This window comes from Somniosus microcephalus, unplaced genomic scaffold (assembly GCF_052327205.1).
Source record: "Somniosus microcephalus isolate GS21.2 unplaced genomic scaffold, FLI_Smic_1.0 unresolved_chr4, whole genome shotgun sequence".
NCBI lineage: Eukaryota > Metazoa > Chordata > Chondrichthyes > Squaliformes > Somniosidae > Somniosus > Somniosus microcephalus.
Genome location: NW_028225182.1, coordinates 48,904,732 through 48,927,548, shown reverse-complemented (window position 1 = coordinate 48,927,548; position 22,817 = coordinate 48,904,732). Strand labels below are relative to the sequence as shown.

The 22,817-nt window shown below is 50.0% G+C and overlaps 1 protein-coding gene across 6 annotated transcripts in view; it reads left to right on the top strand.

Moving 5' to 3' along the window:
* The window catches only part of LOC147091053 (uncharacterized), a 37,209-nt gene extending 16,326 nt beyond the window's left edge, over window positions 1-20,883 (top strand). For 3 of the 6 annotated variants that reach the window (XM_085977507.1, XM_085977505.1, XM_085977506.1), the window contains exons 2-4: window positions 1,591-1,750; window positions 4,611-5,235; window positions 19,313-20,883. In XM_085977507.1, the coding sequence (XP_085833633.1) occupies window positions 4,668-5,235; window positions 19,313-19,518 (774 nt within the window). In that variant the 5' untranslated portion in view covers window positions 1,591-1,750; window positions 4,611-4,667 and the 3' untranslated portion in view covers window positions 19,519-20,883. Of the gene's footprint in view, window positions 1-805; window positions 1,056-1,590; window positions 1,756-4,610; window positions 5,236-19,312 lie in introns of those variants that run through there. The other 3 variants (XM_085977508.1, XM_085977509.1, XM_085977510.1) reach the window with 3 other exon arrangements.
* The last annotated feature ends 1,934 nt before the right edge of the window (window positions 20,884-22,817 follow it).

Below are 22,817 nucleotides of genomic sequence, written 5' to 3'. Positions count from 1 at the left end.
CCACCCAATCAACAACCCCTACAGGCCTCGCCCGCTCCCTATCTCTGTAACTTCCTCCATCCCTACAGCCCTCCCAAGATCTCTGCGCTCCTCCAGTTCTGCCCCCTTGCTCATCCCCAATTTTAATCGCTCCACCATTGGCGGCCGTGCCTTCAGCTGCCTGGGCCCTGAGCTCTGGAATTCCCTCCCTAAACTTCTCCGCCTCCCTACCTCCTCTTTTAAGACACTCCTTAAAACCGACCTCGTTGACCCAGTTTTTTGTCCAAAATATCTCATGTGGCTCGGTGTCAAATTTTTGCTTGATAGTCACTCCTGGGACAGTGCCTTGGGATGTTTTACGGCGTTAAAGGCGCTGTATCAGTGCAAAGCCGTCTTTCGGACGAGACGTTAAACCGAGGCTCCGGCTGCCCTCTCAGGAGGGACGCAGAAGATCCCGTGGTGCGGCTGGTAGGAGAGCAGGGGAGTTTCACACCCCCCCCTCCCTCCCCACTACCCACCCCCAGCCCGGTGTCCTGGCCAACACTCTCCCTCAACCAATGTCACGAATAACAGATTATCTGGCGATCATCACATTTTCTGCGGGGGCTTGCTGTGCGCAAGTTGGCTGCCGCCTTTGATGGCCTTCTGTCTGTAAATGGAAATGGGCTGGGGGGCTCGATGAGCGAGAGGGTAGGGAATTCAAACCGTGTGCCACACAATGACATCACGGGGAGCGGGGAAGGGGTGATGTCCTCTCTCCGAGGACCTGAAAGCCCCCCTGTGGGTTTTTGTGGTTGTCATGGCGGTGACTCCCAGGGCTGTCTTCCTTTGTTGACGGCCTCTTCCACTACCAGCGCGGTTGCTAGGGACAGATTTATTTCCCCCTGTGCGCGGCTGAGGGAAAAAGCGAGTTAATTATTTAGAATTTAATTAGCGGGCGGGCTGCTGCTGCTGCTGCGGCTGCCCTGGGATTAAAAAACAAGAACAACAACAAAAAAAAACCCAGCTCGGTCGGAATTGGTGCTCGAGCGAGATCAACAATCACAGCCTGCACTCCTCCGACATGCGTTTGTGAGGTGTGTGGATCGACGCTCCGCCTTCCGATCCGCTCTCTGCGTCCCCCGTCCTTCCCCCCACTTCACCCATTGCATGTATCGTGGCTGTTAGTTCGATGACGAGCCATTGAGGGGGGAGAGCGCGGACTGGAACAGGACTAATACGATAGCAAAATACTGCGGATGCTGGAAATCTGAAATAACAACAGCCTTCCGGACTCGACATCGAGTTCAACAATTTCAGATCATAGCCTCGGCCCCTGTTATATTTTTATATATTTTTTATTCACACTTTTGGTTTGTGCCTTTTCCTTTTTTTTCCTCTCTCTCCCACGTGGCAGCTGTCTCTCACTCTGCCAGCGCATTTCACACTTCATCTAGAGCCATCCTTTGTCTCTTTACCTGTCCTATTACCATCTCGCCTCGCCTTGAATATCTCTCAATGTCTCTTCACCTCTCACAGACCTTCCCTTTCGTTCTTTCATCCCCTCCCCCATTTCCCAGCCCCCAAACTGGCCTTTTCAATCTGTTTCATTTCCTTCCTTTTTTTTCTCAGTTCTGAAGAAGGGTTTCGACCTGAAACGTTAACTCTGGTTTCTCGCTCCACGGATGTTGCCCTGGCCGGCTGAGTTTTTCCAGCGTTTTCTGTTGTTATTCTGGAACAAGACTACATCGGCTGCCCGTTTGGAGGAGAGAGATTGGGGGCCGTATACCGGGTAAGGTAGGGTCGGATTTCGTGACCTCGAGTTCACAGCGCAGAAACAGGCCACTCGGTCCGACTGGCCCGTGCGGGCGGGCGTTTATGCTCCACACGAGCCTCCTCTCACCCCCACCGGTATTAGACGCAGACACCTGCCTCCCCACACTAACAAACTGATGTTACCCTTTGGGGGCGTTCCTCAAGTCGTGAAAGACACTGCTTGGATGCAAGTCTTTCTTTCAGCAGTTAACCCAGCCAGGAGCCATTGTCTGTTTCTTTACCTGTCCCATTACTATCTCGTCTCACCTTGAATATCTCTTAATGTCTTTTCTTCCATCCCCTCCCCCATTTCCCAGCCCCCAAACTGCCTTTTCTTTCATCTCCTGCCTTTTTTTCTCAGTTCTGACGAAGGGTTTCGACCCGAAACATTGACTCTGTTTCTCTCTCCACGGATGTTGCCTGGCCTGCTGAGTTTTTCCAGTGTTTTCTGTTGTTATTTCAGTTTAACTAATCGCTAGTTTCAATGCAGCATCACTGAAACTGATTAGCTGGTCGCTATCACGTTTTTAAAAATTTGTTTATGGGATGCGGGGCGTCGCTGGCAAGGCCGGCATTTATTGCCCATCCCTAATTGCCCCTTGAGAAGGTGGTGGTGAGCCGCCTTCTTGAACCGCTGCAGTCCGTGTGGTGAAGGTGCTCCCACAGTGCTGTTAGGGAGGGAGTTCCAGGATTTTGACCCAGCGACGATGAAGGAACGGCCGATATATTTCCAAGTCAGGATGGTGTGTGCGACTTGGAGGGGAACTTGGAGGTGGTGGTGTTCCCATGAGCCTGCTGCCCTTGTCCTTCTAGGTGGAAGAGATCGCGGGTTTGGGAGGTGCTGCCGAAGAAGCCTTGGCGAGTTGCTGCAGTGCATCTTGTAGACGGTACACACTGCAGCCACGGTGCGCCGGTGGTGGAGGGAGTGAATGTTTAAGGTGGTGGATGGGATGCCAATCAAGCGGGCTGCTTTGTCCTGGATGGTGTCGAGCTTCTTGAGTGTTGTTGGAGCTGCATTCATCCAGGCAAGTGGAGAGTATTCCATCACACTCCTGCCTTGTGCCTTGTAGATGGTGGAAAGGCTTGCGGGAGTCAGGAGGTGAGACACTCGCCACAGAATACCTAGCCTCTGACCTGCTCTTGTTGCCACAGTGTTTATGTGTCTGGTCCAGTTAAGTTTCTGGTCAATGGTGACCCCCCAGGATGTTGATGGTGGGGGATTTGGCGATGGTAATGCCATTGAATGTCAAGGGGAGGTGGTTAGGCTCTTGCTGTTTGTGGGAGCTTGCTGAGTGCAAATTGGCTACCGCATTTCCTACATTACAACAGTGACTACACTTCAAAATCACTTCATTGGCTGTAAAGCGCTTTGGGACGTCCTGAGGTTGTGAAAGGCGCTGGAGAAATGCAAGTCTTTCCTACTCCCCTCCCAGTCACCTGTTGGCTGGTAGAATGGGTGGTGGTCTACCTTGTCCCTCTATACACTTGGGTAAGCGATAGACCCAAGGAAGAAACATAGAAGATAGGAGCAGGAGTAGGCCATTCGGCCCCTCGAGCCTATTCCGCCATTTAATGAGATCATGGCTGATCATCCAAATTCAGTACCCTGTCCCTGCTTTTTCCCCATATCCCTTGATCCCTTTAGACTTAAGAAATATATCTAACTCCTTCTTGAATATATTTAATAAGTTGGCCTCAACTTATTAAACCTGTGGGTGAAGAAATTCCTCCTCATCTCAGTCCTAAATGGCTTACCCCTTATCCTTAGACTGTGGCCCCTGGTTCTGGACTCCCCCGCCATCGGGAACATCCTTCCTGCATCTAGTCTGACTAATCCTGTTAGAATTTAATAAGTTTCAATGAGATCCCCTCTCATTCTTCTAAACTCCTGCGAGTATAAGCCCAATCGACCCAATCTCTCCTCATACGTCATTCCTGCCATCCCAGGTATCAGCCTGGTGAATCTTCGCTGCACTCCTTCCATGGCAAGAACATCCTTCCTCAGATAAGGTGACCAAAACTGCACACAATACTCAAGGTGTGGCCCTGTACAACTGCAGCAAGACATCCTTGTTCCTGTACTTGAACCCTCTCGCTACCAAGACCAGCATACCATTTGCCTTCTTAACCGCCTGCTGCACCTGCATGCTTACCTTCAGCGACTGGTGCACAAGGACACCCAGGTCTCGTTGCACTTCCCCTTCTCCCAATCTATTGCCGTTCAGAATAATCCACCTTCCTGTTTTTGCCACCAAAGTGGATAACCTCGCATATATCCACATTATACTGCATCTGCCATGCATCTGCCCAATCACCCAACCTGTCCAAATCAAACTGGAGTTTCTCGGCATCCTCCTCACAGCACACATGCCCACCCAGCTTTGTGTCGTCTGCAAACTTGGAGATATTACATCTAGTTCCCTCGTCTAGATCATTAATATATATTTATTAATATATATCCGCTGCTGAAACCCTCATCCATGCCTTAGTTACCTCTAGACTTGACTATTCCAACGCACTCCTGGCTGGCCTCCCACATTCCACCCTACGTAAACTTGAGGTCATCCAAAACTCGGCTGCCCGTGTCCTAACTCGCACCAAGTCCCGTTCGCCCATCACCCCCTGTGCTCACTGACCTACATTGGCTCCCGGTTAAGCAGCGCCTCGATTTTCAAAATTCTCAATCTTTTTTTTCACATCCCTCCATGGCCTCGTCATCTCCCTATCTCTGTAATCTCCTTCCTCGAGGCGTGGTCCCATGGTGGGGGGGGGGGAGGAAGGACAAACTAAGATCATCTCCTTTCTGAAACGTTTCAATTCTTCTTCTTCACATCCAGGTACAACTGATCGAGCTGAAGAGAAGGCGTAAAGAGTTTTCTCGGGCGTTTGGGATTATGTCGCTCAACAACTTTCACTTCATCCACACCATTAAAAACTCGCCTGGCGTCTTCCGCCGGAGGTTCAAGAAGGACAAGACCAAGAGCTTGTCCCACGGCGACCCGCTGTTCAAGGTGCATTACATGGGAACGGAGAAAATCTACTCGCTGCAGGTTGAACAGACCGCCGAGGTGGTCAATCGCCTGGTGGCCACGGAGACGGGCAAGGTGAGCAAGGACCACGCGCTGGTGGTGAGGCCCCGCTACCTGGAGGTGAAGGAGATCTCAAGCGGCCGGCAGATCACCAAGACCTACCTCCACGACATCGCCTACTGCACCGCCGACAGGAGCCACACCAACGTGTTCCTCTACATCTGCAAGAGCAAAGGGCAGCTCCAGTGCCGCGCGTTCCTGTGCAACAAGGCCGAGAAGGCGAAGGCCATCACCGTCTGCTTGGCAAAGTCCTTTGAGACTGCGTTCAGTCAGTGGCACGAGACATATGGAGACCAAGCATTGCCCGTCCCCTCTTCAGCCACTGACTCTGGGTCTGAGAAACAGGATGGTCCTTGCAGTCACGCAGATAAAGGTGAGCAAAGACCTCAGGCAGGATTTTCATTGGGCTGTGGAGGCGGGATTGGAGGCGTGTGGGGGGTTAAAATCTCAAAATTGGGGGAGCACGAACCCATCCCGCCCCCAACCCACCTGCATGCCAGTTTCAAAGGAGGCGGGTACCCGACCCGCACTGGGACCCGCGGGAAGGGGATTAGTGCCAATTAACTGCCTGTTAACAGGTAGTTAACAGGCAGTTTTTAGCCTAATCCCTATTTTTATTCCTGAAGTGTGGGCTTCCCGATGGCTCCAAACCACGCCAAGTTAGCGAGGCGGACCGTCGGGCTGAAGGGCTTGGAGGGTTCGAGATGTCCGGTGTTCAGGTGAGTGATGGGTGCATGAGTGCAGAGGTAGGTGTGTTTGGTGTGTGTAAAGTGTTTAAATAAGTTTTACTTACCTTTACTTACCTTTACAGCCTTCCTTCCTTCAGGTCTCGGGAGTCCCTCATCTCACCGGCACAGAAAGCAGAATGGCTGCGAGCTGTCAAAAGTTGCAGCATTCAGCTTTCTGTTCTGGAGAGATCTCTAAATTGGCCTGAGAGGAAGGAATTAACTTGGAGTACAGATTGTCAGTGTTTGACAGCTTCAAACAGCTGTGAAACGCTGATATTTCATCTGTCAAAAGGTCTTGACAGATGAAATCTCAATCTGTGACGTCACCTGTTGCCCGGTGGCCCTGGGCGGGCTCAACAAGGTCAATCAAGTGAAAATCGTGTGGGTTGGCCACAACTCGATGGAGGCGGGACTACAACCCCGAAAGTTGTAGTCCCGCCTCCTACACGCCTCCAGTATCAAAATCCAGCTCAAGAGTCAAAAGACTTGCGTAGAATTACAAAGAATATACAGCAGAGAAACAGGCCTTTTGGCCCAACCAGTCTGTGCCACACTTATGCTCCGCTCGAGCCTCCTCCCGTCTTTCCTCATCTCACCCTATCAGCAAATCCTTCTATTGCTTTCTCCCTCATGTGCTTATCTTGCTTCCCTTAAATCCATCTATTTTATTCTCCTCAACCACTCCCTGTGGCAGCGAGTTCCACATTCTCACCACTCTCTGGGTAAAGAAGTTTCTCCTGAATTCCCTATTGGATTTCTTGGTGACTATCTTATATTGATGGCCTCTAGTTTTGCTCTTCCCCACAAGTGGAAACATTCTCTCTGTATCCACTCTATCAAAACCTTTCATCATTTTAAAGGCCTCTATTAGGTCACCCCTCAGCCTTCTTTTTTCAAGATATGCGAGCACGTAGGCTCGTGCTGATTATCTTATATTGATGGCCTCTAGCTTGGAACCTGCATTTTAGAAGTTTTAGAACTTGCATTTCTATAGCGCCAGGAAGTCCCAAAGCACTTTACAGCCAATTAAATACTTTGGGCTGGATTTTGTCAGTGGGTCGTGATGGAGACGGGACTCCCACTTTTTGGGTTGTAGTCCCGCCTCCATCGATTTGTGGCCAACCTACGTGATTTTCCCTTGATTGACCTTGTTGAGCCCGCCCAGCGGGCTCAGCAGGCCAATTAAGGGACACCTGGTTACTGGTGACGTCAGGGATTGACATTTCATCTGTCAAGAGCTTTTGACAGATGAAATATCAGCGTTTGACAGCTCTGTGACAATCTGACTTCTAACTTGAGTCCTTCTCCAGAGGCTTAATTAGAAATCTCTCCAGAACAGAAAGCAGAATGCTGCAACTTTTGACAGCTCGCAGCCATTCTGCTTTCTGTGCCGGTGAGGTGAGGGACTCCCGAGACCTGATGGAAGGAAGGCTGTAAAGGCAAGTAAAACTTCTTTAAGCACTTTACACACACCAAACACACTTACCTCTGCACTCATCACTCACCTGAACACCAGACATCTCGAACCCGCCAAGTCCTTCAGCCCGACGGTCCGCCTCGCTAACTTGGTGTGGTTTGGAGCCGTCGGGAATCCCACACTTCAGGGCTAAAAATAGGGATTAGGCCAAAAACTGCCCGTTAACTACCTGTTAACAGGCAGTTAATTGGCACTAATCCCCTTCCCGCCTCGGGGAGGCGGCTCCCAGCACAGGTTGGGTACCCGCCTCCTGGGAAACGGGCATGGAGGTGGGAAGGGTTCGTGCCCCCCGATTCTGCACTTTTCCCCCCCACTCCCACCTCCATGGGGCTTGTAAAATCCAGCCCTTTATTTTTTGAAGTGTAGTCACTGTTGTAATGTAGGAAACGCGGCAGCCAATTTACGCACAGCAAGCTCCCACAAACAGCCTTGTGAAAAGGACCAGATCAGCTGTTTTAGTGATGTTGACTGAGGGATAAATATTGGCCCCAGGACACCCGGGGGAAAACTCCAGGACACCGGGGAGAACTCCACCCACCCCCCCGCTCTTCCACAATGAGCACTGCACTGGGAGCGTCAGCCTTGGATTTTGGGCTCAAGTCTCATGGAAGTGGGATTCGAGCTCATGACCTTCTGACTCTGGAGAACGAGAGTGCTGCCTGACATGAATCAGTCATTCATGAAAGAAAGACTTATGAAATAATACTGAGTGGCCTACGGGTGGCACTGTCCAGGGAGAGTATAAATACTCGGGCATGGGCCCAGCTTGCACAGGACATGCTTAACAGGAACTAGTGAAGGACACAACTAGACCTCCATGTTGTAAAACAGTTGATTAAAGCTTTAACGCTTAGATCCAAGGGCCGAGTAATTTTCTTACGACACTGCCCACTCAGCCGCTGCCGACACCTGAGCAGGCGGTGCGATACCTCTTCGTGCTCGTTCCTGCGCCAATGCCAAACGGCTCGATTAGTGCAGCCAGCGTGGAAATGGAGTCGGAACCAGACCGAGGGGGCCCCCCGGCTACGATCTCAGCTTTGGCAACAACCAAGAGTGCTAAAGGGATCCAGGGATATGGGGAGAAAGCAGGGACCGGGTACTGAAATTGGATGATCAGCCATGATCGCATTGAATGGTGGAGCAGGCTCGAGGGGCCAAATGGCCTACTCCTGCTCCTATCTTCTATGTTTCTATGTTTACGACTGACCTCTGCTTTCCTGGAGGCGAAGAAAAATTATTTGCCAGCATTCTCGATCCAGGGACCCTTGGTGGAAAGTGTGCTGGTTTGGAGGTTAGGTCAAGACTGAATCAGGCTCCCTAGTCTCAACATCTAAAAAAAATTCAGTCATGGGATGTGGGCGTCGCTGGCAAGGCCAGCATTTATTGCCCATCCCCTAATTGCCCTCGAGAAGGTGGTGGTGAGCCACCTTCTTGAACCGCTGCAGTCCGTGTGGTGAAGGTGCTCCCACAGTGCTGTTAGGGAGGGAGTTCCAGGATTTTGACCCAGCGACGATGAAGGAACAGCCGATATATGTCCAAGTCAGGATGGTGTGTGACTTGGAGGTGGTGGTGTTCCCGTGCGCCTGCTGCCCTTGTCCTTCTAGGTGGAGGAGGTCGCGGGTTTGGGAGTTGCTGCAGTGCATCTTGTAGATGGTACACACTGCAGCCACGGTGCGCCGGTGGTGGAGGGAGTGAATGTTTAAGGTGGTGGATGGGGTGCCAATCAAGCGGGCTGCTTTGTCCTGGATGGTGTTGAGGTTCTTGAGTGCTGTTGGAGCTGCACTCATCCAGGCAAGTGGAGAGTATTCCATCACACTCCTGACTTGTGCCTTGTAGATGGTGGAAAGGCTTTGGGGAGTCAGGAGGTGAGGCCGTCGCCGCAGAATATCCAGCCTCTGACCTGCTCTTGTAGCCACAGTATTTATGCGGCTGGTCCAGTTAAGTTTCTGTACAATGGTGACCCCGAGGTTGTTGACGGTGGGAGATTCGAGGATGGTAATGCCGTTGAATGTCAAGGGGCGGTGGTTAGACCCTCTCTTGTTGGAGATGGTCTGGCACTTGTGTGGTGCAAATGTTACCTGCCACTTATCAGCCCAAGCCTGGATGTTGTCCAGGTCTTGTTCAATGGCTTGATGACATTCACCAAGGGTGTTGGGTGCCCTTGGCAGGTTAGTACAATTAAGAGAGGGTAAAATTGGTTGCTCTGATGCCCTGAAAGTGACACTGAACACCACCCATATCTTAAATAAAAAACAAGATCCAGAAGGAAGGGAGGTGGACAGGGGTAGGGTGGCAGCTCCGAGTCACTTAGAACAGGAGACAGGGGAGATTTACGAGGATGTTGCCTGGGCTGGAGAATTTTAGCTATGAGGAAAGATTGGATAGGCTGGAATTGTTTTCTTTGGAACAGAGGAGGCTGAGTGGAGATTTGATTGAGGTGTATAAAATGATGAGGGGCCCAGATAGAGTGGAGCGAAAGGACCTACTCTCCTTAGTAGAAGGGTCAATAACCAGGGGGCCGAGATTGAAAATAATTGGGAGAAGGATTAGGGGGGAGTTGAAGAGAAATGTTTTCACCCAGAGGGTGGTGGGGGTCTGGAACTCACTGCCTGAAAGGGTGGTAGAGGCAGAAACCCTCAATGCATTTAAAAAGTACAGGAAACTCTCTGTTAACCGGCAAAATTCAGGAGTAGGTTCAGGTAAGTTTTACTATATATTAGTGGCCGTGTAACCGGGGTTCCTGGATCTGTGGTCGTGTAACCGGGGTTCCTGCAACTGTGGCCGTGCAACAGGGACTCCTGGATCTGTGGCCGTGTAACCGGGACTCCTGCACCTGTGGCCGTGTACGGGGCTCCTGCACCTGTGGCCGTGTAACCGGGACTCTTGCACAAGTGCCGTGTAACCGGGGCTCCTGCACCTGTGTACGGGGCTCTCGTACCTTGGTAAGTATACCTCTCTGTAATCCGGACTTTTTGATCAACCCGGCACCATGCCGGTCCCGTCGGTGCCGGATAAAAAAGAGTTTCCTGTACTTGGATATGCACGTGAAGTGCCGTAACCTGCAGGGCTACGGACCAAGAGCTGGGAAAGTGGGATTAGGCTGGATAGCTCTTTGTCGGCCGTCACGGACACGATGGGCTGAATGGCCTCTTTCTGTGCCGTAAGTATCTCTGATTCTATCTCACAAACAAGCTCACCTGCACAACGCAAGATGTGGGAATTCTATTTAGAAATCTGTGACCTTCACGGTGTAGGAGCGCCAACGTTCCCCAGGGGCGAAGACTCTCACTGGTGGCGTGAATTAACGATTGCACAGAAACATTTAAACGTTACTGTAACTAGTCGGCACTTTGGAACACAGGAACAGGAGGAGGCCATTCAGCCCCTCGAGCCTGTTCCACCATTTAATTAGATCAGGGCTGATCTGTATCTGAACTCCATTTACCCGCCTTTGCTCTGTATCCCTTGATACCCACACCTAACAAAAAAATTGTTGAAATAACTACAGAAAACGCTGGAAAAACTCAGCAGGCCAGGAGCAGCACCCGTGGAGGGAGAAACGGAGTTAACGTTTCAGGTCAAAGACCCTTTGTCAGAACTGAAAAAAAACAGGAAAAGGGATAGATTTTAAAGCAAGTAGGGGCTGGGAAAAGGGGGAGGGGATGAAAGAACAAAAGGGAAGGTCAGTGATGGGATAGAAAGCAGGAGAGATTAAGAGACATTGAGAGACACTGGCCCAGAAATTTGGGTCGGGGTGCAAGCCCCCGACCTGCACTTACCTAGCGCGCCGGCCGTTGAGCTGTGGGCCCGCGTGGGATTCCGATCCTGGGTCTCCTCCAACTGCCGGCGCGCAGTGCTTGCGTATCCCAGGGGCGCAGTTAGTTCGATGCGTCCCCTGGGATCACGTGGGCCATGGAGAGCCAATGGTAGCAGGGAATGCTTCATTCATAAGTTTGACAGGAAGAGCTGTCAAACCTATGAATACTACAAGCCCCAAAACATCACTAAAACCTCAAATAATTTTTTTTTTAAATCACATTTTTAAAATAAAGTATAATTTTGAAAAAATTAATTACATTTTCTAACGGGGCTAAAAATAAACTTACCTTTCTTTAAAGTATTTAAAAATAATAAACCTGTGGAAAAAATGTTTTAATTTTAATTAATTCACCTTGTTAAAAGCAGGCCTTGCGCCTGCTTTTTACAAGCGTAGCTCCTGGAGACTTACCCTCCCGGGAAAACCTGCAAAAAAAACGTAAGTTCGATGCGCACGCGCTGCCTCTCCGGCGCACGCGTTCCACCTCTGAACCCCTTCTTTCAGGGGAACGGAAGTTCCGGTTTCCCACGCATGCGCAGTGCATGCACGAAACCGGCACTTTCGTTGGGCCTACGCGTGAGTACCCCGTGCGGACTCACCCGTGCAGACCAGAATTTCTGGGCCATTAGGAGATATTCAAGGAACAAAGGATGGCTCTAGATAAAGTGTGAATGGCCCTGGCAGACAGCTGCCGTGTGAGAGGGAAGGAAAAAGCCCAGACGAAAGTGTGTATTATATATATATGAGATAGGGGCCGATCTCAATCTTGAGAATTTCAATTGAACCGCTTCAGCCTCAGTTGCTTTTTGGGGGAGAGAGTTCCAGATTTCCACCCCCCTTTGTGTGAAGAAGTGCTTCCTGACATCACCCCTGAACGGCCTGGCTCTAATTTTAAGGTGATGCCCCCCCTTGTTCTGGACTACCCCCATCGGAGAAAGCAGTTTCTCTGTAGCTATCCTATCGAATCCCTTTATCATTTTAAACAACTCGATCAGATCACCCTTCGACCGTGTAAACTCAGGGGAAAGGCAAGCCAAGTTTATGCAACCTGGGCGGTATCATTTAACCCTGGAATCCCTGGTATCAATCTGGTAAAAGTTCTCCTGGGGCCAATATTTATCCCTCAACCAACATCACTAAAACAGATTAGCTGCCTCATTATCACACTGCTGTGTGTGGGAGCTTGCTGTGTGCAAATTTGGCTGCCCACGCTTGGACAGGTTGGGTGAGTGGGCAGAAGCATGGCAGATGCAGTATAATGTGGATAAATGCGAGGTTATCCACTTTGGTGGCAAAAACAGGAAGGCAGATTATTATCTGAACGGCAATAGATTGGGAGAAGGGGAAGTGCAACGAGACCTGGTTGTCCTTGTGCACCAGTCGCTGAAGGTAAGCATGCAGGTGCAGCAGGCGGTTAAGAAGGCAAATGGTATGTTGGCCTTCGTAGCGAGAGGGTTCATGTACAGGATCAAGGATGTCTTGCTGCAGTTGTACAGGGCCTTGGTGAGACCGCACCTTGAGTATTGTGTGCAGTTTTGATGGCCTTATCTGAGGAAGGATGTTCTTGCCATGGAGGGAGTGCAGCGAAGATTCACCAGACTGATAGCTGGGATGGCAGGAATGACGTATGAGGAGAGATTGGGTCGATTAGGCTTATACTCGCTGGAGTTTAGAAGAATGAGAGGGGATCGCATTGAAACTTATAAAATTCTAACAGGACTGGACAGACTAGATGCAGGAAGGATGTTCCCGATGGCGGGGGAGTCCAGAACCAGGGGTCACAGTCTAAGGATAAGGGGTAAGCCATTTAGGACAGAGATGAGGAGGAATTTCTTCACCCAGAGAGTGGTGAACCTGTGGAATTCTCTACCACAGAAGGCAGTTGAGGCCAATTCATTAAATATATTCAAGAAGGAGTTAGATATATTTCTTAAGGCTAAAGGGATCAAGGGATATGGGGAGAAAGCAGGGACAGGTTACTGAATTTGGATGATCAGCCATGATCTCATTAAATGGTGGAGCGGGCTCGAGGGGCCGAATGGCCTACTCCTGCTCCTATCTTCTATGTTTCTATGTTCCTACATTACAACAGTGACTGCACTTCAAAAGTACTTCATTGGCTGGAAAGCGCCTTGATACGTCCTGAGGTTGTGAAGGGCGCTATATAAATGCAAGTTCTTTCTTTCTATTAATCTGTGCTGCACCCCCTCCCTCCCCCCTCTCCAAGGCCAATATATCCTTCCTGCGGTGCGGTGCCCAGAATTGAGCGGAATACTCCAGTTGGGATATGACCATTAATCCTAAATACCACTTCAAGTATGACAACGTAGTACGGGCATTTATGGCCATTTCCTTACTTCACCCAAGTCCCTAACATCTGCCTGAGGCTGAACCACACTGTTCGCAACCTTGGCGTCATATTTGACCCTGAAATGAGTTTCCGACCACATATCCGCAGCATAACAAAGACCGCCTACTTCCACCTCCGTAACATCGCCCGTCTCCGCCCCTGCCTCAGCTCATCCGCTGCTGAAACCCTCATCCATGCCTTTGTTATCTCTAGACTTGACTATTCCAACGCACTCCTGGCTGGCCTCCCACATTCCACCCTACGTAAACTTGAGGTCATCCAAAACTCGGCTGCTCGTGTCCTAACCCGCACCAAGTCCCATTCACCCATCACCCCCTGTACTCGCTGACCTACATTGGCTCCCGGTTAAGCAGCGCCTCGATTTCAAAATTCTCATCCTTGTTTTCAAATCCCTCCACGGCCTCGGCCCCTCCCTATCTCTGTAATCTCCTCCAGCCCCACAACCCCCCGAGATATCGGCGCTCCTCTAATTCTGCCCTCTTGATCATCCCTGATGATAATCGCTCAACCATCGGTGGCCATGCGTTCTGTTGCCTGGGCCCTAAGCTCTGGAATTCCCTCCCTAAGCCTCTCCGCCTCGCTACCTCACTTTCCTCAGTGTCAGCTGTGGCTCAGTGGGTAGCACACTCGCCTCCGAGTCAGAAGGTTGTGGGTTTCAAGTCCAACTCCAGGGACTTGAGTTCAAAAATCTAAGCTGACACTCCAATGCAGAGCTGAGGGAGAGCTGGTACCTGAAGTATCTGATCGTTATCACATTGCTGTTTGTGGGAGCTTGCTGTGCGCAAATTGGCTGCTGCGTTTCCTACATTACAACAGTGACTACACTCCAAAAGTACTTCATTGGCTCTAAAGTGCTTTGAGACGTCCGGTGGTTGTGAAAGGCGCTAAAGAAATGCAAGTCTTTCTTTCCTTAGGAGCCATAGAGGGAGTGCAACGAAGGTTCACCAGGCTGGTCCCTGGGATGGGGGATTGTCCTATGAGGAGAGATTGAGTAGACTAGGCCTATATTCTCTAGGGTTTAGAAGAATGAGAAGCGATCTCATTGACACATACAACATTCTTACAGGGCTTGACAGGGTAGATGCAGGGAGGATGTTTCCCCGGGCTGGGGAGTCTAGAACCAGGGGTCACAGTCTCAGGATAAGGGGTCGGCCATTTAGGACTGAGATGAGGAGGAATTTCTTCACTCAGAGGGCGGTGAATCTTTGGAATTCTCTACCCCAGAGGGCTGTGGAGGCTCAGTCGTGAGTATATTCAAGGCAGAGAGCGATAGATTTTTGGATGTTAAGGGAATTAAGGGATATGGAGATTGGGCGGGAAAGTGGAGATGAGGTAGAAGATCAGCCATGACCTCATTGAATGGCGGAGCAGGCTCGAGGGGCCGAATGGCCGACTCCAGCTCCTATTTCTTATGTTCTTAAAACCGACCTCTTTGACCAAGCTTTTGGTCACCTGCCCTAATTTCTCCTTGTGTGGCTCGGTGTCAAATTTATTAATTTTTTTGTCTTGTAATACTCCTCTGAAGCGCCTTGGGATGTTTTACTACGTTAAAGGCGCTGTATAAATACAAGCTGTTGTCGTTGTGTTTCAGATCAGTTTTCAGTGTGCAATTTAGAGACGCTCCCTTATCTGTATCTTAAAATTGGGCAACTGGTTAGAACCAGGCCGATAAGAAACTTCACGTGATCACAATGACCCGTTAAAAAAAAGTCAGAAATAAGGATTTCACAGGGAAGAGATGCGTTAAGAGATATAAATCCTTCCACATCACGGACAGTGAAGAGATTAAACGCGTAGATGTTTCATGCACCGATAAAACCACAACACTTCACAATCGGCCCTGTTTAACTGGGCGTCTGGTTGGCAGAGTTCAGACCCTGGCTTCATATAATCAAAAAAAAGTGCGTACTTTATTTTTTTTAAGAAGTGAACGGGAACTGTTTAATCCCTCTTGTTAAAAGGCAGTTTTCTTTCCAATTTCACGCAGGGCTTTCGGGGAGTGGCATTTTCTGACTGGCGGATTTCTCCGGTTACGGAAACTGGGCTCTTATTCCCTGGAATGTAGAAGGCTAAGTGGGGGGAGGGGGGTGGGGGGTGGATTTGATTGAGGTTGTTAAGATTTTGAAAGGAATTGATAGGGTAGGTACTGAAATTGATGGATACGCTCAGTCTGTAAGGGTGACCCCGAGCTTCCGGTCGCCTGTCACTTTAATTCTCCGCTCCACTCCCACTCTGACCTCTCCGTCCTCAGCCTCCTACACTGTTCCAATGAAGCTCAACGTAAGCTCGAGGAACAGCACCTCATCTTTCGATTAGACACTTTACAGCCTTCCGGACTCAACATTGAGTTCAACAGTTTCAGACCATAACCTCGGCCCCTATCCTTTTTTCCATTTTTTTCTCTCTAACATGGCAGTTGTCTTTCATTCTTCCAGTGCCATTTACACTTCATCTAGAGTCATCTTTTGTTTCTTAACTTGTCCCGTTACCATCTCCTTTTGCCTCGCACCATCATCCCTTCTGTCTCTTAATCTCTCCTGCCTTCCACCCTATCACAGGCCTTCCATTCTGTTCTTTCCTTCCCCCTCCCCTTTCCCTGCCCCCTACACTTCCTTAAAAACCTGTTCCATCTCCAACTTTTTCCAGTTCTGACGAAGGGTCATCGACCTGAAACGTTAACTCTTGTTTACAGAGTCACAGAGGGAAAAATTCAGTTGTCTGCGCCTCCCGTTAGTGCCTTAAGAGGGCGCTAATGGGGCGCAAAGCAACTAGCGCCCGGGCGCGGCGATGTTTGCGCCGCTCGCGAAATTAACCAGACATTTTGCGGCGGCGCTAAACACTACCGCCACGATCTTCTGCGCCGGCAGATTGTGACGTCAGTCGCGTGCGCAATGCCCCGGACCGGATAGTGAGTGGCGCCCCCTGCCTTACCGCCTGCCGCTAGCAACGACAGTTTGAGGGGAGCGTTTTGCAGTCGGGAAGGGACTGGGGGAGCGCTATTTAAAGGCGGCCGCTTCCTGCCTTTTTTTGTCGGTGACATTTTTTGCACCACGCATTCTGAGAGAGAGAGAGAGAGAGAGAGAGTCAACGCTGTGTGAAGGAGTTTTGGGTACTGAGCAGCACTTTGCAGGTTGATTTTGATTTGACCTTCCTTGCATCAATTTAGAAGAGACTATGGGGGCTGCACTCTGAGCTCTTTCCCTGGGTCTCTCCATTGTTCTTTCCAGCAGATTTGATGTACGGGTCTCTCCAGGCCGAGATTCAAGGCTGCAATGAGCAGGGTGTGGATGGAGAGCAAGATCGACCCTCCCCTTTAAGATAAAAACTGAAAATGCTGGAGAAACTCAGCATCTGTGAAGAGAGAAACAGAGTTAACGTTTCAGGTCGATGACCTTTCGTCAGAACTCCCCTTTAAGAACTGGCCGGCGCCAGTGTGTCTGTGTTCCATTGCTGACTGACATCACATGAGCTTCGCCAGCGCTGTGAGGTAGCGCCTCGCTCCTCGGCCTTTGCGCCTTAAGAGAGGTGTGTAGCACCTGATTTAGCGCTCCAATCACCTCCAGGGGCGATAAAAGCCATGTTTGCCGTCGGAGACGATAATTAGCGCCAGGCGCTAAACTTTGCGCACGGCCGATAATGGCGCCTCAAACGGGGCGATGCTGAATTTCTCCCCCATAGAGTTATACAGCACAGAAAGAGGCCCTTCGGCCCATCGTGTCCGCGCCGGCCATCAAGTCCTGTCTATTCTAATCCCATTTTCCAGCACTTGGTCCGTAGCCTTGTTTGCTATGGCGTTTCAAGTGCTCATCTAAATGCTTCTTGAATGTTGTGAGGGTTCCTGCCTCTACCACCCTTTCAGGCAGCGAGTTCCAGATTCCAACCACCCTCTGGGTGAAAAAGTTTTTCCTCAAATCCCCTCTAAACCTCCTGCCCCTTACCTTGAAACTATGCCCCCTGGTTATTGACCCCTCTACTAAAGGGAAAAGTTCCTTTCTATCTACCCTATCTATGCCCCTCATAATTTTGTACACCTCAATCAGGTCCCCCCTCAGCCTTCTCTGCTCCAAGGAAAACAACCCCAGCCTGTCCAGTCTCTCTTCATAGCTGAAGCGCTCCAGCCCAGGGAACATCCTGGTGAATCTCCTCTGCACCCTCTCCAATGCAATCACATCCTTCCTAAAGGATTCGATGGGGTAGAAACTATTTCGCTGATGGGGAAATCCTTTCTATCTACCCTATCTGTGCCCCTCATAATTTTGTATAACTCTGTTTCTCTCTCCACAGACGCTGCCTGACCTGCTGAGTATTTCCAGCATTTTCTGTTTTTATTTTCGATAGAGGGAAACTTTTCCTGCTGGTGGGAGGGTCCAGAACAAGGGGACATATCCTTAAAATTAGAGCCAGGTCATTCGGGAGAGACGTTAGGAAACACTCCCTCACACAAAGGGTGGCAGAAGTGTGGAACTCTCTCCCACCAAACGCAGTACGCAAAACGCCAGCTCAGTTAAATCTGCGATCGATAGATTTTCGCCCGACGAAGGTATTGAGGGATATGGAGTCAAGGCAGGTGGATGGAGCTGAGCTCCAGAATCTGCCATGATCTGATTGAATGGCGGAACAGGCTCGAGGGGCTGAACGGCCTCCTCCTGTTCCTACGACCCTCAGCAAAGTTGCTGTGGGACGGTGCCCAGTAGAGGACGAGAAGCTGTTCGGTCTTTTGGGGCTCTCGGACTCTCCCATTGTAGCCCATGTTGAACATAAGAACATAAGAAATAGGAGCAGGTATAGGCCCCTCGAGCCTGCTCTGCCATTCAATATGATCATGGTTGATCTTGGGCTCAAAGCCACTCCCTTACCCGCTCCCCATAACCATTCACTCCCTTATCTTGCAAAAATCTGTCTATCTCCACCTTAAATGTATTTAATGACCCAGCCTCCAGGGCTCTCTGGGGCAGAGAATTCCACAGATTTACGACCCTCTGAGAGAAGAAATTCCTCCTCATCTCAGTTCTAAAAGGGCGACCCTTTATTCTGAGACTGTGCCCCCCGAGTTCTAGATTTCCCCATGAGGGGAAACATCCTCTCTGCGTCTACCTTGTCGAGTCCCCTCAGAATCTTATATGTTTCAATAAGATCACCTCTCATTCTTCTAAATTCCAATGAGTATAGGCCCAACCCGCTCGACCTTTCTTCATAAGTCAACCCCCTCATCTCTGGAATTAACCCAGTGAATCGTCTCTGAACTGCCTCCAATGCAAGTATATCCTTCCTTAAATAAGGAGACTAAAACTGTACGCAGTACTCCAGGTGCGGTCTCACCAATACCCTGTACAGTTGTAGCAGGACTTCCCTACTTTTATACTCCAACCCCCTTGAAATAAAGGCCAACATTCCATTTGCCTTTTTGACTACTTACTGTACCTACATGCTAACTTCTTGTGTTTCATGCAACACAGTCAACACTCCAGCATCAACGCACCAACATTAATGCGTTTGGCTCTTGTTATAGAAACATAGAAGATAGGAGCAGGAGGCGGCCATTCGGCCCCTCGAGCCTGCTCCGCCATTCAATGAGATCATGGCTGATCATCCAAACTCAGTACCCTGTCCCTGCCTTCTCCCCATATCCCTTGATCCCTTTAGCCTTAAGAAACATATCCAACTCCTTCTTGAATATATTTAATGAATTGGCCTCCACTGCCTTCTTTGGTAGAGAATTCCACAGGTTCACCACTCTCTGGGTGAAGAAATTCCTCCTCATCTCAGTCCTAAATGGCTTACCCCTTTATCCTTAGACTGTGACCCCTGGTTCTGGACTCCCCGCCATCGGGAACATCCTTCCTGCATCTAGTCTGTCTAGTCCTGTTAGAATTTTATAAGTTTCAATCAGATCCCCTCTCATTCTTCTGAGCTCCAGCGAATATAAGCCCAATCGACCCAATCTCTCCTCATACGTCAATATCCAGCCTAGCAGATGATTCCAAATAATTATCAAGCTTCTGAGTGAAAAGGCTCAACGCCGATCTTAACTGACCTGCGCTCTTGTTTCTCCCCCAGGGAGCTCGCCAGATGAGGAATCGGAGCTCAATCGCTCATTTGAAAGCGACGAAGAGGCGGAGGTCAGGATGCACCGGGAGTTTTTACAACGGGCCTCCTCATTCCGAGCCCCTCATCGCCTGGACACGGGGTACCACGACGTGGAGGATCTGACCAGGGACTCCTCGGTGCAGGAGCTCGTTGGGGGAGAGCGGGAAGGAGACTGAACCCCCGCAGCCCCATCCGTCTTGTTTCATCCATTGTTTTTTTTTAATTTGGGGGGAAAAAAAGTCAAATTAATCAGCAGCGCTGCCGTGGCAACCATGGGAGGGCGGAGGTCGAAACCTGTGACGTGACGTGACGTACGAGGCTTTTATCGATCGTTTTAAAAAATGGCTTCCCGCACGATCCCCGCAAGAAGGTTTTAATCTACGAATATCAAGATGGCTGCTTAAAAATAAAACTCGCGCCCGTGGAACTGTGACTGCAACACAGTCAACACTCCAGCATCAACGCACCAACATTAAGCATGTTATGGGAAGCTGAGTTCGCCCCCCCCCGCACCAAGAACTCCCGCTCCAATACCTTTTCAGACTTTACGTTAAGACAAGGTTCACTGGCTAAACTGACTGAATATAGAGTGTGTTCTCCGGAGTTTATAAGAATGAGAGGGGGAATCTCATTGCAACGTGTAAAATTCCTAAGGAAGCTTGACAGGGTAGATGCTAGGAGGACGTTTCCCCCTGGCTGGAGAGTCTAGAACCAGTGGTCACAGTCTCAGGATAAGGGGATCGGCCATTTAGGACTGAGATGAGGAGAAATTTCTTCACTCAGAGGGTGGTGAATCTTTGGAATTCTCTACCCCAGAGGGCTGTGGAGGTTCAGTCATTGGGTATATTGAGGTAGATAGATTTTTTTGGACTCTAGGGAATTAAGGGAGATGGGGGAAGAGGGCGGGAAAGTGGAGCTGACTTGGAAGATCAGCCATGATCTTATTGAATGGTAGAGCAGGCTCGAGGGGCCGAATGGTCCGCTCCTGCTCCTGTTTCTTACGCTGTTAGCAGCATTCTCTGATGCCAGAACTGTGCGTTACTGTGCTTACCCTCGATGAGCTTCGAGTAGCTCTGGAGGGGAGGCGGTGGCTCCGTTTGACAAACACCCCCATCCCCCTCACTCAGTAGCCCCCGGCTGCCCCGGTGCTCTTGGACCCTTGCTCGAGGCTTTGCCTGTCTAGAGGGCCAAACAGTCCACGTCACTCGCTTCTACCGGAGTGTGATACCCTGGGGTAATGGGCTCACAGAATAACGGAAATGGCGCAATGTATTTATGTTAACCTGCAGGTTCCCGTCTGTTTTAGATAACCCGAACATCTCTTTGGGAGAGGCAGATGTTTCGTCTTATCTTTCGAGATGCCTGTTGCTCGGGTGTCCCAGATAGGAGTTCCCTATCTACAAACTCCCAGTTCATCTGCTTGTGAGTGACTGCAGACTACACATGTGATGCAGGGCAGGTTTGAGTGTAATGTATTTTTCTTTTTTTTTAGCAGGGCTGTTTTACAAAGTTAAAACATTTCCAATAAAAATTGAAATGGAGTTGTTGTAGAATTGCACAGAGCGCGCGTCCGATCCCATATCATTTCCCTTCACCAAGACCGCCAACTTCCACCTCCGTAACATCGCCCGTCTCCGCCCCTGCCTCAGCTCATCCGCTGCCGAAACCCTCATCCTTGCCTGTGTTACATAGAAACATAGAAGATAGGAGCAGGAGTAGGCCATTCGGCCCCTCGAGCCTGCTCCGCCATTTAATGAGATCATGGCTGATCATCCAAACTCAGTACCCTGTCCCTGCCTTCTCCCCATATCCCTTGATCCCTTTAGCCTTAAGAAATATATCCAACTCCTTCTTGAATATATTTAATGAATTGGCCTCCACTGCCTTCTGTGGTAGAGAATTCCACAGGTTCACCACTCTCTGGGTGAAGAAATTCCTCCTCATCTCTGTCCTAAATGGCTTACCCCTTATCTTTAGACTGTGACCCCTGGTTCTGGACTCCCCCACCATCGGGAACATCCTTCCTGCATCTAGACTCGACTATTCCAACACTCTCCTGGCCAGCTCCCCACCTTGCACCCTCCATAAATTTCATCCAAAGCTCGGCCTCCCGTATCCTAACTCGCACCGAGTCCCGTTCACCCATCACCCCCTGTGCTCACCGACCTACATTGGCTCCCAGTCCGGCAAGGCCTCGATTTCAAAACTCTCATCCTTGTTTTCAAATCCCTCCATGGCCCTCGCCCCCTCTCTATCTCTGTAACCTCCTCCAGCCCTACAACCCTCCGAGATCTCTGCGCTCCTCCAATTCTGGTCTCTTGAGCATCCCCGATTTCCATCACTCCACCATTGGCGGCCGTGCCTTCAGCTGCCTGGGCCCTAGACTCTGGAATTCCCTCCCTAAACCTCTCCGCCTCTCTCTCCTCCTCTAAGACGCTCCCACCAGTCCTAATACCTCCTCATGTGGCTCAGTGTCCAATTTCGTTTGATAATCGCTCCTGTGAAGCGCCTTGGGAAGTTTTACTACGTTAAAAACGCTATATGCAGGGAGGATGTTTCCCCTCGTGGGGAAATCTAGAACTCGGGGGCACAGTCTCAGAATAAAGGGTCGCCCTTTTAGAACTGTGATGAGGAGGAATTTCTTCTCTTGGAGGGTCGTAAATCTGTGGAATTCTCTGCCCCAGAGAGCCGTGGAGGCTGGGTCATTAAATACATTTAAGGTGGAGATAGACAGATTTTTGCAAGATAAGGGAGTGAAGGGTTATGGGGAGTGGCTTTGAGCCCAAGATCAGCCATGATCTCATTGAATGGCGGGGCAGGCTCGAGGGGGCCGAGTGGCCGACTCCTGCTCCTATTTCTTATGTTCTTATATAAATGCAAGTTGCTGTTATATCGGAGGACAATGTACGTCTGACTTTCTTTCCCTCCTCCCATCCTCCCCTGAAGCACTGACTCTCCCTGTTGGGCTTGTTTGTCCCCTGCCGTTTCTCTGCTTCTTCTTTACGTGTGACCCTTGATGGTGAATGTTGGGTAGCTATTTAACCATTAGAATTAGATGGGTGCGGGGTGGGGGATGGAGAGGCATCGCATCTTAAGTCTGGCCATCCAACGCACTTTTTTTTCCTGTCAAAATACTTTCCACAATGATTTGCTTTGGAAAAACTTCAGGGTTTATTGGAAAAGGGCAACATTCCAAAGAAGAGGTTTGTCGTAGGCAAAACAAGGCAACTCTTCTGGTTTTTTGTTTTTTATTCGTTCATGGGATGTGGGCGTCGCTGGCAAGGCCCAGCATTTATTGCCCATCCCTACTTGCCCCTTGAAAACATAGAAACATAGAAGATAGGAGCAGGAGTAGGCCATTCGGCCCTTCAAGCCTGCTCCGCCATTTAACGAGATCATGGCTGATCATCCAAACCCTAGCACCCGGTCCCTACACCGACAGCCATCCCACCCAAGCCCTAACCCCGTAACCCCA